This window comes from Pleurodeles waltl, chromosome 10 (genome assembly GCF_031143425.1).
Source record: "Pleurodeles waltl isolate 20211129_DDA chromosome 10, aPleWal1.hap1.20221129, whole genome shotgun sequence".
NCBI classification, from domain to species: Eukaryota; Metazoa; Chordata; class Amphibia; order Caudata; family Salamandridae; genus Pleurodeles; species Pleurodeles waltl.
In genome coordinates this window covers 70,568,911-70,581,597 of record NC_090449.1, presented here as the reverse complement: position 1 = coordinate 70,581,597, position 12,687 = coordinate 70,568,911, and the positions used below count along the sequence as shown (strand labels likewise).

Genomic DNA, 12,687 nt, shown 5'->3' with positions numbered 1-12,687 from the left:
AAGAGTCATCACACAAGCAGCAAACTATCGATATGGCAAGCAAGTCTGCGGAGGTCCCTCCGCTGCCACCCAAGAATTTGGGAGCCCATCTGCCAGACTTTAAATAGACTCTTAAGTGTCTAGCTTTGGGCACATTAAGAGTCCCATGCAGGCTGCACGTGTGGGCAGAACTAATTTCTATAGAGTAATTGTGGAGTGAGTTTGCATTATTTACAGCTAGTATATCTTCTGGGTCTCCTTAAAGTCCTTGCACAACAAGTGTCAAAGGCTGGAAAATCAGATAGCTGGTTTCTTATTCAATTTTGTGAATGTAATTTTGATTAATGTACTAGTCCCAAAATCACTGACAGATATGGCAGTTATGCCTTAGGTGAAAAAATGAATTGTTGGACCCCACTGATGAATTGTTTAAAGTTGATTTTTTTTTATAACTTAAAATTAACTTCACGAAACCAAAAATATTCTGGGTACTTCTTAGGTAGGATTCAGTCCTAGGATGATAAAGGAGAGTTTTGAGAACTCACCCCTATTAAATGACTCCCAGTAGCAGGGTATGGCAGTGGTGTCAGTCTTCATTCCGAGACCTGTCAGCAGCACCTGATGCTATTGACCATTAGCTCCTATTGCAGTGGCGATCATGCGTCACAATCCGATGACCAGTGATGAAATGGATTAATAAGATCCTCACATCTAGTTTTCAGTCAGTAAAATTAGCGAAAGTTGTCTCCTCCGCTAAACTGGCAAAGAAGGAGATCCCTCAAGGAAAGTTTCTATTAAGTTTGGGTTAATTACTAATTTTGTTCTCCAGCTTCTTTAGCCAATGAATGTGGTTTGAAGTTATTTTGTTCATGAATGCTGACAGTAACCAACTCCTCCTATGTCTGATTCGGATCCCTCATCAGAAGACATAGTGTAATACACTCTTTATGCAATTTATCTTCTTGAATGAGAAAAATACTTAAAATACCACAAAATTGGAAATTATACTCACTCATCCAAAATGTCCTCATTGGGAACCTAGTGTGTGGTTACTTCTTAACGGTTCCTTTTCACACATAACAAATATTCTGATAGAAGAAATATAATTATCTAATCTGTTATCAGTAAGTACTAAAAGTAGCTTTTTCCAACTCTAGCAACAAGGAGTGATCATTCTGTTTTTTTTCATCCCATCACAAAGTAATCCCTACTAATACATTTTTTTTTTTTTTCATGCCTTCAGAAATGGATTTTACTTGTATCCGATTATGAACCACGGAAGTCACAATTTACCTAAAACGTAGCTGCAAACGTTACACCAAAATTAAAGGCTTAGCACTGGTTACCTGTTAGGAACAGAATCCAGTTAAAATATTTGCACCGTACATCCCAGAACAAAGATTCAGTTTTTTTGTGAGGAAAGCTTTTAAGTAACATGTACTAAGTGTATTTTATGCTTGTATTCTATGTTTCTTTACAAAATACCACCATCCCGAAGCAAACTTATTTGCGGTAAGGCTTTTTAGCCTGAGGCGACAAATGTGGATTTCCATTCCTCCTTATCTGATAGAGGATGATAAAAAGTTTGAAAGAATTAAAGATCTCTCTTCTTACTCAAACAATACAGACTAGTCCCTCGTTCGTGTAGAGTACACCAGTGGGGGTGGAGTAAAGGGGAATTCCTATAGCCTGACACCCAGGGCATATTGTTTGAGGTGGAGGACAGCAAATTTTCATGTTTACTTTGTCCTTAGAATAAGTAGGCCCAACCCCCTGCATCACAAACCCCTTGGCTGCCAGTTTACAGTACCACATTATGGAGCAGGCAAGGGAATCGTCTGCAGTTGAGTTAATATTTGTGTCTATATTTTACAAGTTCCTTGAGGTAATATTTGTGTCTCTATCTTACAAGTTCAGACTTGTATTTATGGTTCTTTGTAAATGCAAAGCCTTTATTAATAGGATGATCGCTCTAAATGATTGTTGTAAGCTCGGATTGCACTACTGTGGTTCCAGTAAAAAAAAAAAAGGAAAAGTGCACACATTTACAAAGTATAACAATATGAGACTACCTATAATACTCCCTGCATGCTCTCTGATTAAATGCACATATTTGCAGATGCCTGAAAGCAAGATTGACGATTCTTTGCTTTCAAAATAAAATGTTCACGAAAACAAACTAGGGACTGTTTTGCTAAACTACTGTGAAATGTTAAGTAACATTTCTTTGAAGCATCATTTAGTAAAATGTGTTGGTTTATGTTAGTATTTCCAAAAAATATTCACAATGGAAAATCAGTATAGCCAGTTTCAACAAGATTATGGAAAACATGAAAATAAACAAGCATTGGCATAGCCAATAGGTCTGACATTGGTGGTCAGTCTTTTGGTTATGTCAATGTGTGTCTTATTTTGAGATGGCTTTTGTAAAACTTTGTTGTGGGAGCTGCCGAGCCCTCACCATTGTAACAAACAATGGCAAAAAGCAAAAATATTTTCTTTGTCTCAAAACGTATGCATTAACAAAGTAGGCCCTGGCACTGAACAAAATTACTTTAAGGGCTATATGTACGAACACATTTCCCCATAGACACAGAATGGGTAAAACCCTTTGCTACATCTGGCCCTAAGTGCTAATATGCTCCTTGTGAATGAGCAGATTGCCATCACTCACAGTGAAGCCAGCTGATATATTAATAGTGAGAAAGAGATAGAATTTAAATAAAAGCAAACGGTCTTGGTTAACGCCAGACCGGTTTAGACACTCAATTCTTAAAGTCACAAAAGTGCACCCATTGCATATGTCTTTGCATTAATGCAGATTAGCATATTTCATGAACTCACAAGAATTTATAGAAGTGAACCACAAAATCTTACTCCCCGAGTATCTATGAACTGTATTTTAGCACAAGCAAATTTGCATGTGTAGATTTACTCACATGAAAATCTGTTAAACGTTTACAAGTTCACTTTCCCTCCAACCACTTTATCCCCAACCATGAAAGAAGCTTTACTTTTGCCCTTTTCAGGAGTAAATTTCCAAACATGCAAGTTAGTAGGTCTGTACAGACTCAAAAGGGCATTCCAACCTTGGAACTACTGCTTACTGTTATCACCAGCCCCAGATCTGGGGAAACAGATCTGGGGAAAGATGGCAAAATAAATTCCTAGTATTAAAGCCCTACTATAGTATTAGCCCTGGCATTATCAAAGAGGGTATAGTCAGAGCTCATATATTATTATATTGCTGCCATAATTTGTCATTGCGCTACATGGCACCAAAAGGACAAGTATATATTTTTTTGCACGACAAAAAGATTTATGAAGCAACTTGTCCAATGGACAAGTAGCTATTTTATTAAATTTCACATCCCTGGTTACACCTGCTATTGAAATACAATATGTTCTTGAAGTAGTTTGTGGTATCAGCACTGTTTCATAAATTTTCACAGCCAACAATTAACACAGGGGTAAATGGGCACAATGCTAAAATGTAGTACTATTGTTTATCTACATTGTGCGCACCAGGCAGTGGAGATGGAATCTTAAGTTTGTGCCTATTCAGAGGTTTCAGATACAATGCATAGTCTTGATAAAATATATGCAGAAGAAGACACCGTCTGTTTACAAAGATGATTTTGCAACATCAGTAAAAATATTTAAACTCAAAACCGATGGTAGAAAATGCAGCTATAACCAACAGAAAACAAAATCACTTTACTTTATTGTTAGTAACACATGTAATTCTGCAATTAGAAAGACTGTTCCATCTAAAACAACAGACTTTCATGCCATTTATATAAGCTATATATATTTTCTTTTATAAAATGGTGTTCATTTTGAATTTTTACAAAATGCCCGCTGGATAAAACGAGACATTGCGCGTTGGAAGTGCACTTAACAGAGACTGGAGAACCGCAAAAAGCATGTTCTACAGAAGAGAGGCGAGGTTAGCGTATTGTTGCGTAGATGCTGATCGTCAGCAGATAGCTTAAATAGTCGATATACAACTAGCCCTGTAATGAGCCCACAAACTACACTAACAGAGCTCTCAGTACCGTGGGTTCTCTGCTCAAGGCAAGACAAAATGACAACAGAAAGAATCCAAAACAAGCTTGTCATGTTCAGTAACTTCAAGCCAAGTCCCATCAAGTGCCAATGTCTTATTGCCAAGGAACCACTGGACAGATGTGATTGTGCTTTAACAGCACCTTCCAGGTAGACAGTTCAAAGTTGTTATGGAGAAATACATGCAGAGACTCGTATCTTTAAAAGAATGTATTGGCCATCCATAAATTCTTGTGTGCCAGTGATAGCCAGATCCAGAATTTCAAAGAAACACACTTCCAGGTTTGACACATTTTCAATGGACAATGAATGTCAGCAAACTATAGAATGGTATGTAGAGGTGACTCTCCAAATATTGTTTTCACCTTTTATCAATGCAACCTTAAACAAACCGCCCCAATCACCCAAAGAAAACCCAGCTTTACATTATTGTGTCATATCATGGTTCAAAACCCACAGTGTTATCACCGCACAGTATGTCATTGGTGCTGTAATGAAAGCAGCAATATGATTTGCATCCAACATCAACAAGGACACTCCATGAGCCAAATGCTTGGAAAGAAAATTAAACAGGAGTAATCATAAACTTAAGGAGCAGAGTGATGGCACTGTATTTGACAACTGTACAGAAAAGCTTTGGAGTAAGACATGGTCAGGTTTAAATGTTGTAAGGCTCAAAAGCTTGGTGTCTACAGTGACCCAACAGGCAGCCACAGGCAAATGTCTGGAGGACAGATCACAAAATACCTATAATCTAGAGGACATTTCCACCTAGCATAGAACAAGTCAGGCACTAGCACAAACCCAGCATCCCAGGCAGGTAACTGATAACCAGCAGCCACCGCCAGCTCTGGGGAGTCTCTTCTTTGGGTTTAGACTAAAAGCACAGATAAGTTTGCAATAAATCCATGATGGAATGTCCCCCAGCCAGTGCTCTCCACAAGAGAACAGGAGTAAAATTAATCATCTGGAGAGTGGCATGAAGTGAGCACGGAAGTTTGAACCCCACTGCGAAGTCTTGTGCCAGTTGCATGAGGTACAGAATTAGGAGAGTGGTCAGAATTTCCTATATCCGGCATCAGTGCCTTCCATCACAGCTGTCTTCAGTTGAACTGTTGGCTTCCAAGACACAGGTCATTAATCTTCTTTTAGATCAACCCTGATCAGGGCCCGAAGATCAACATTCAGAAATGGCTTCTCATTGCTTTGCAGTACCTTTCCTTCTATAACCCTAAAAGAAGCTTTCACTGTTGATCTTGATTGAAGCGTTATTGCAGACACTGGATGGAAAGGGATAAGTCTGTAGTGTTGATGTCTTGCTCACAGCGCTGTGCTCTCAGTGTCATTCTCAATATCCAGTGTCAGGTGGTGGTTATGCAGTATTTTGCCGAGAGCAGCTGCAGGCGAGAGATCCTCCGAGAGCTGCGCCGGCACATCAGAGTTGGTGTCTAAACAAAAACAAAGGGGCATATAATTAGCAGAGCTATACAAGGACGTCTGATAGCATCTCATTATCCTCAATAATTCATTACCCAAGACCAGTCTCTTGCATGGCACCATGCTTTGTTGGCTTCTAATGCCGCTGGTCTTGTAAACACTTCTAATATTACATGCTCAGAAGCTGATGATGATGCACAGGGGACAGGTACACGAGGGAACTGTTTTTGATAAGACGGTGGCGGTATGAAGTACAAATATTACCTAAAGTTCTCAGAGCGATTTACAAAATAAATAAATAAATAAATACAATATACATTAATCTGGTTAAACATTAAGAGTGTGGGTATGCTGAACAATTTACATAAGGGGATTACATACAGCATTACACAAAGTCAAGCAATGATAAATATATATATATATATATATATATATATATATATATATTTTAGACGTGAGCATAAATATTGAAATGATGAGGACCATAAATAGTTTAACAAAGGAAAAAACAAAATTCTTAATATGAGAGGCCCCATGTGGAGTCCATCTACGACCACCCCCCAACCCCCCCAACCACTGGGCCTAGGGTGTCAAGATATGCTAACCCTATCCTCATGGCTTTTTCTTTTCTTGTCCTAAGATGGCTAATGCCTCATTCTTATTGATGTGGTGGCAGTACAATCAGATCTCACCATGAGATCTGTCTGCCCGCGGACCATTGGGGCATGAAATATAAAGTTAATCTGAGTATTCATTGTGCAAAAACTACTGAACATGTTTACACCAAACCACAAGAAGCACTCTTTTTGGCCCAAGATCTAGCTTTCTGCCAAATTTTGTAAAAATCCGTTCAGCCGTCTGGGCTGTAGCTGTAACTAATGTTCCTATGGAAAAGTAAATAGGAAAATGTGTTTTGGGACTCTCTCTTCCCCCTTTTTCTTGGCCTCTGGTTGATGTATTACCCCGAAAATGTCTAGGATGCTGCTGTGGCTATTTTTTTGTGTGTGAAGATTTGTCATACAATGCCAAAGACACAAGCAAAGCAAAAAATGTATTGCCTATGGAAACACAATCCTAACTAGAACTAGCCAGTGGCAACTCCCACTGTGTGCTAGGATATATTTATATGTCAAAACAATACCAATTCAGGCTTAGATTGCTGCATAAATTATGCAAAGAAAGGAAGCAGTGAACTCTGGGAACCTCCCAAGTTTAGTCGGAGAGCCGCTCCTATATAGAGCACCTTACAACACCAGCAAAACTCTGAATCTGCTCACCTCAAATGTCCGTTTTTCTAGTAACGTTTTTAAGTAGAGGATTTGCACGGTGACATCCGTGGCAAGCTAGAAAGCAAAAGTATTTTGCTATTTCCACAGCAAAGTCTTTAAGCACAGGATTAGCTAGTCCCATGCATGCTGAGCTGTACAATGACAAAAGCATTTTACTACTCCAGGCACAGTATTAAAGCTTTGGAATGGTAAAATATCATCCGAGTCAACCTGGAATGAATAAAAACAACCCCTGACACGTTTCGCTGCAATCACAGCACTTCAGAGAGGTTTAGCATTGTCCAGACATAGCCGAGCACCAAATATAAATCAAAACAAAACCCTTTCAGGCTCAGAGTGCTGCATAAATTATGCAAAAAGGGAAGCAGAGAACTCTGCGTAGTTTCCAAGTTTAGGTGGAGAGCAGCTCCTATATAGAGCGCCCTACAACACCAGCAATGCTCTACACAGGAAATATATAACCGGTAACTGTGTTAAATGATTGTAGAATGCCACAGGGGAGGTGATGAGTGGGGCTCTAGTAACTTCCTGCAAATCTTACCAGAACTCTGAGACCACGATATACGACCACACTGCACTTTACCTGCTCTGTATTTTATATGGTACATTTATTTTAAGGCATGATATTTTCTTTACTAAACAAGCAAATGCATATTGAAAACAGCAACTGAAACGCTATGTTTGGATGTCTGGAGTAAAATATGCCTGGAAACATTTTATCATCAAGTACAGAAGTTATGGTTTTTGTAAAAGCGTTTTACTTTATTTAAAAAAAACACATTCCATCTCTATAAGTGGAAGATATTAAAAGCTGTTTTCTGCATGCTAGAGCCAATATTTACCAAATTACTTTATGTTAATGGCATGTGTATTTATCTGCATCCAGCATTGCATCCCATGTCTGTTTAGAAAGAGTTAATCTGTTTATTGCTTGCATGCACTATGCAAATCTTCATTTTTGTGTCTTTGCCGACAGTGGTTTGTTGTTTTGCAAGTGACCTAGCCCAGAAGGATTAGTGCTTATTATGTCCTTTGCTCTAAGTCACATAAATAGTGTCCTTGGTGATATGACTCCTTACCACCAATATCGAATCGCTACTTCTATCCCTACTTAAATCAGTCAACCAGAATGACTAGGTAAATAGTGGAGAAGGATAAAGGCAGGAGACAGTTTAATGGTATCTTCCTATGGCTTCTTTCCTGCTTAGGTTGGTTTAGTTGTGCAATGGACCCCAGGCCAGAACCCCTTCCCTGTTCTTCCCTTATCCTATTCTACATACCACCCTCGTGGCCCGACTCCACTGCTGCTGCCAGGCCTGGGTGGACATCTTTGAGCATATAGGCTCTGATCAAGAGTGTCCCAAAGATGCATCTCCGGAGTGGATATCTTTGTGGCCCATTCCATTGGGCCCCATCTTACCAACTGCAACTTTGCGTCAGTAAAAACTTGGCCGAGCTAGAACCGGAGTGTAAAACCTGGCAGCTGATAAAACCTGGCCTGGCTGGTGTCTGTGTGAGGCAGGGGGTATGGGCAAGAGCACTGCTCAACCACATAAGAGGTATCTCTGCTCCAGCAAGACTTCCTGGGGTTAATTGCACTTAGACACCTCTGACCATGACAGCTCGGCACGAGCAAGTGCCTAGACTCAGAATAGGCCAGGGTTACACTAAACCGGTCTGACCCCCCCCCCCCCCCACCACCCCCTCCCGAGATTACCTCCTCCCCCTGCCCAACAGCACAAGGCAGGGAGCTAGGCAGCACAGCTTTGGGCCAGCAGCCATGGACCTGCAGGTGTCATCGATACAGGTTGTGCCACCAGCATTGCACTGGGCCAGCTGCTTTCATTTAGCTTCTGTGCAAACAGCTGGTAAATGGGAGCAGTACACAGGCTGGATTATGGGAAACTATGCAGCTTTCAGTCCAGAAAAAAAAACAGTTCACACATGGGTAGTTTTTAGGTCTCGCATAGGCAGCTCTACAAGGCATGGTGTATTTCATCTGTGGGCTTAGAACACGCCCACTTCTTGTGATTCGTTCCTTGCTTTTCTGTGGGCAGTTGCTTCCGTTTGTCCCTCCTTTTGATGTGCTGCTCACGCCCATGGGACTCTCCCTGTTATCTGTGGTCTTTCACTTCTGGGCCATTTGTCTTTCGTTCACACGCTTTTTTCCCCCATTTGCTGCTCAGCCTCTGGGAGCAGAACAACAAGCCTGCCATACTGCGCGTTATCGTTGGGAACTTTAACTCTGTTTGACAAGGCTCGCAGCCTTAAAATAGGTTCAGAAAACGCTGCAGCAGTAATAGCAATTTATTGCAACTTCAAATACAAACTCCTTTCACGTTCTAAAAGATGCAGGTTCTGAACTTGGGAGTGACTGACAGACTCGAGCTTTACTTCTCCGCTGTTCGCCAGTGTAAATTGTGGTGATCCCAAGCCTTAGTGCTCCGCCCGTATTAGGCCTCGCTTCAGCTCCGCCAATGAGCCTCGATAAAGGGATTGTAAGCCCAGCGATCCCTCACAGTTACGGAGAGGAAGCAGGCCTTCTGCCTCCTAAGCACTCCTAAGTAATCACGCAAATCACTCTGAAAGGTGCACCACAGACCAAACAACTTCCTCAGCACTTCTGGGCGAGAAGCATTTTCGCCAATACCCATGTTGTGTCCCCCACCAGTCTGAACAATTTGCAGCGTTCACATGTAAACAATACCTCGAGGCCCTAAAAACACACTTCTGTCTCCTAAGAAAAAGGCAAGTTCTTGACTTCAAGATGCACATTTCTGTGTTCTCTGAAACATTGTGCTGTGACGATGAGCATTTCTGCAATTCAAGAAAAGTGCCTTTCCAACTAATAAAATCGTTTAATGGGATCAAGAGCCTGATTTCTACCCTATATCTAGCAAGTACACCGTATCACGCTCTTTAAAAAAGAGACACCTGACATTAAAACATGTTCGTCCCTCAAAGTAATTTTCTACACCTTACAGACACTCTGCCACAATAAGCACGTACTCTCAAAACAAGATGCCCAAACCCTTAAAAAGAAGCAGGTCTATCAAAAAAATGAATAAAAAGAAAACATAAAAGGTCAGAACTTTGTAGTCTCAACTTCTGTTTAGGTTCGCAAATAGCGTGTTTTGCCCTACAATATATCCCCTCAAATCTGGTATGTCACCTGCCCTACAGTAAATCCATGCCCTAATACAGAAGGATACAAAATGAGACCCTTCATCTTGTCCCTCTAAACCAACCTTAACTTCTAGATCAGCTGAAACTAACACTTAGGGGAGGTTGAACACATTCCTCACATATCGAGTCGGCCACTGGAAGAAATGCCATCTGAATACCTGCCTGCTAATAAATTATATCGTTTAGGTGTTGCACTTGTATCCACACTCATCCCAAACTTAGATGAGTCCACTTAACTTCTTTCAATTTAGCAAGTTTCATTCACGCTAGGTGCCTTGCACAAGCATCAGTATAATACAATTATTGGCTGGTGAATCTTGCCCGCTCTTACTTTATCCAAAATGTCAGTATACAATTAGTTGGCCTCTTTCCTCAGCTATACAATATGCATAAAAGCACCGTATAAATAATGATACATAGAAGTTAAATGCATACCATACCATGCCTGAACAGGTCACCGTAGGCAAAAATTCCACACTTTAAATAGATTTGACCAAGCTCGCAACCTCAAAATAGGTTCAGAATAGTTTGTTGCTGCAGTAATAGCAATTTATTATAACTTCAAATGCGCACTCCTTTCTCCTTCTAAAAGATCCAGGTTCTTAACTTCGGAGTGACTGACAGACTCGAGGTTTACATATCCGACTTTCACCAGCGCCCTCTCATCATGATGGCCCAACCCCTGTATCTCGTTTAACAAACACTAAAAATGACACACAGGTGTAGAAATGACAGTGGCTGCAAGATGTGGCATGATCACCTAAGACAAACAAGCATTTACAATGCAATAGGTCTCGCTTGCACTGCTGCTGCCTTTGCTGTATCTTCTCTGTGTGTAAGGGAAGCTTACATTGATGCTGTGCTGTATTTTCTGTGTGTGAGGGAAGCTTGCACTACTGCTGTGGTGTATCTGCTGTGTGTGAGGGAAGCTTGCACTGATGCTGCCTGTGCTGTATCTGCTCTAAGTGCGAGTGAAGCTTGCACTGCTGCCTGTACTGTATCTGCTGTGTATAAGGAAAGCTTGCATTGTACCTTCTCTGTGAGGGAGCATGCAGTGCTGCCTGTGCTGTATCTGCTGTGGGCGAGGGAAGCTTGCATTGTACCTTCTCTGTGAGGGAGCATGCACTGCTGCCTGTGCTGTATCTGCTGTGGGTGAGGGAAGCATGCACTACTGTTGCTGCCTGTATTGTATCTGACTTGTGTGGGGGACGCTTGCAGGGTACATTCTCTGTGAGGGACACTTGCATTGTACCTTCTATGGGAGGGAAGCTTGCATTTTATCTTCTCAGTGCCTAAATAAACTGCCTATCTCTCTCTATCTTCCTTTCTATCTATTCTATGAACATGCCACATAATTCCACTACACAAATACACTCCGTACCACACAATTCCACAATACACAATTCCACAAGTAACAATTCAAATGACAAAAACACAAATTTCTACTCCACACCACATATATCCCCTACACTCCAAACCAAAACACATAAATAAAAGACATCGTCATTTACAACGCCAATAGCTTACACTCTCGCAAATGCAAGACCTATTGCATTGCAAATGCTTGTTCTTCATTCGAGTCTGTTTACTTGTATGTGCACAGTGCAACAGTGGAATTACCATGTGTAATCAGTAATTTTTGCCCCCATAATTCTACCCTACCAGTCCTCTGCACCAAGCAAGCTGCATTCAGGGCAAAACTACTGATGGTTGGATACTGCCTTTTCCCTTGGGTTACCCATTTGCCAATCCAGGGTGGACTCTAATAGTGCATACCAAGTGTACTTGATACTCAGATTCTTAGTTTCTATTGAAAAATTACACCATCCCAATGCATTCTGTTTTTATTTTATCTATCAGAATGTATTAATATGATTATTGTAGCTTCACTACTGCGATATTGGGGGAAATATAAAATAAAAATAAATTCAAATAAACAAATTAAAATAATAAACATAACATTTCTTTAAAAATATATAAATAAATTACCTTTATGTGCAGCAACACTTGAAAGTGTGGGTTTCTAACTATTTATCCATACATGAACATATGGGACTTTACATGCTACAACTTTATATCTTATTTTCCATATACATGTATACCTTTCTATGTAGTTATGTATCTATATATTTATTACTTTATTGCTACAGTAAAAAAAAACCTTGAACTCTTTACAATTCACTACTCTATGTCTCATCCTATACCACTTTCAATATATCCTCTATCTCCACTCTGACTTTTCCCAAACATCATGGTACTACTAAGATCTCTTTAATCCTTTCTACACTCTTACCTCTACTAGCCCTCTTTGGACTCATCCCAAACCTCATTTTACCACTATGCTATCCCAAATAACACTTTCTAGACTCTCCCTTTATCTGTCCTTCCTTTGTCCTATTCAGTCCAACTAACCGACTCATATGCCCACAGCTCGAATTAATAACTTACGATTTCCCTAAACTAAGCTACCACTAATCTCCTTTGAGTTCTGGAATAGCGTGATACTTGCTGAACAGCTCTTTAATGTCTTGTCATGGGTAGTAAGCCTTATAGAAATACAATTACAAAATATATGGTGATATGGCTTTAAAGTCCAAGACCTTAATTGTGGATTTCCATTCCTCTTTATAGAGAAATACTGAAATGATGAAAAACTAAAGACCTCACTTTCTAAGACTTTAGATAGGATTTCCAGAAGTGCTGTTTCCAACATACGAATCATGCACTC

The 12,687-nt window shown here is 40.4% G+C and overlaps 1 protein-coding gene across 7 annotated transcripts in view; it reads right to left on the bottom strand.

The window, feature by feature from the left end:
* Positions 1 to 3,683: 3,683 nt before the first annotated feature.
* ARHGAP17 (Rho GTPase activating protein 17) overlaps positions 3,684 to 12,687 on the bottom strand; it is a 282,860-nt gene continuing 273,856 nt past the window's right edge. For 6 of the 7 annotated variants that reach the window (XM_069209704.1, XM_069209708.1, XM_069209702.1 and 3 more), the window contains one exon: positions 3,684 to 5,495. In XM_069209704.1, coding sequence (XP_069065805.1) covers positions 5,368 to 5,495 — 128 coding nt within the window. In that variant the 3' untranslated portion in view covers positions 3,684 to 5,367. The remainder of the gene's footprint in view (positions 5,496 to 12,687) is intronic. The other variant, XM_069209703.1, reaches the window with a different exon arrangement.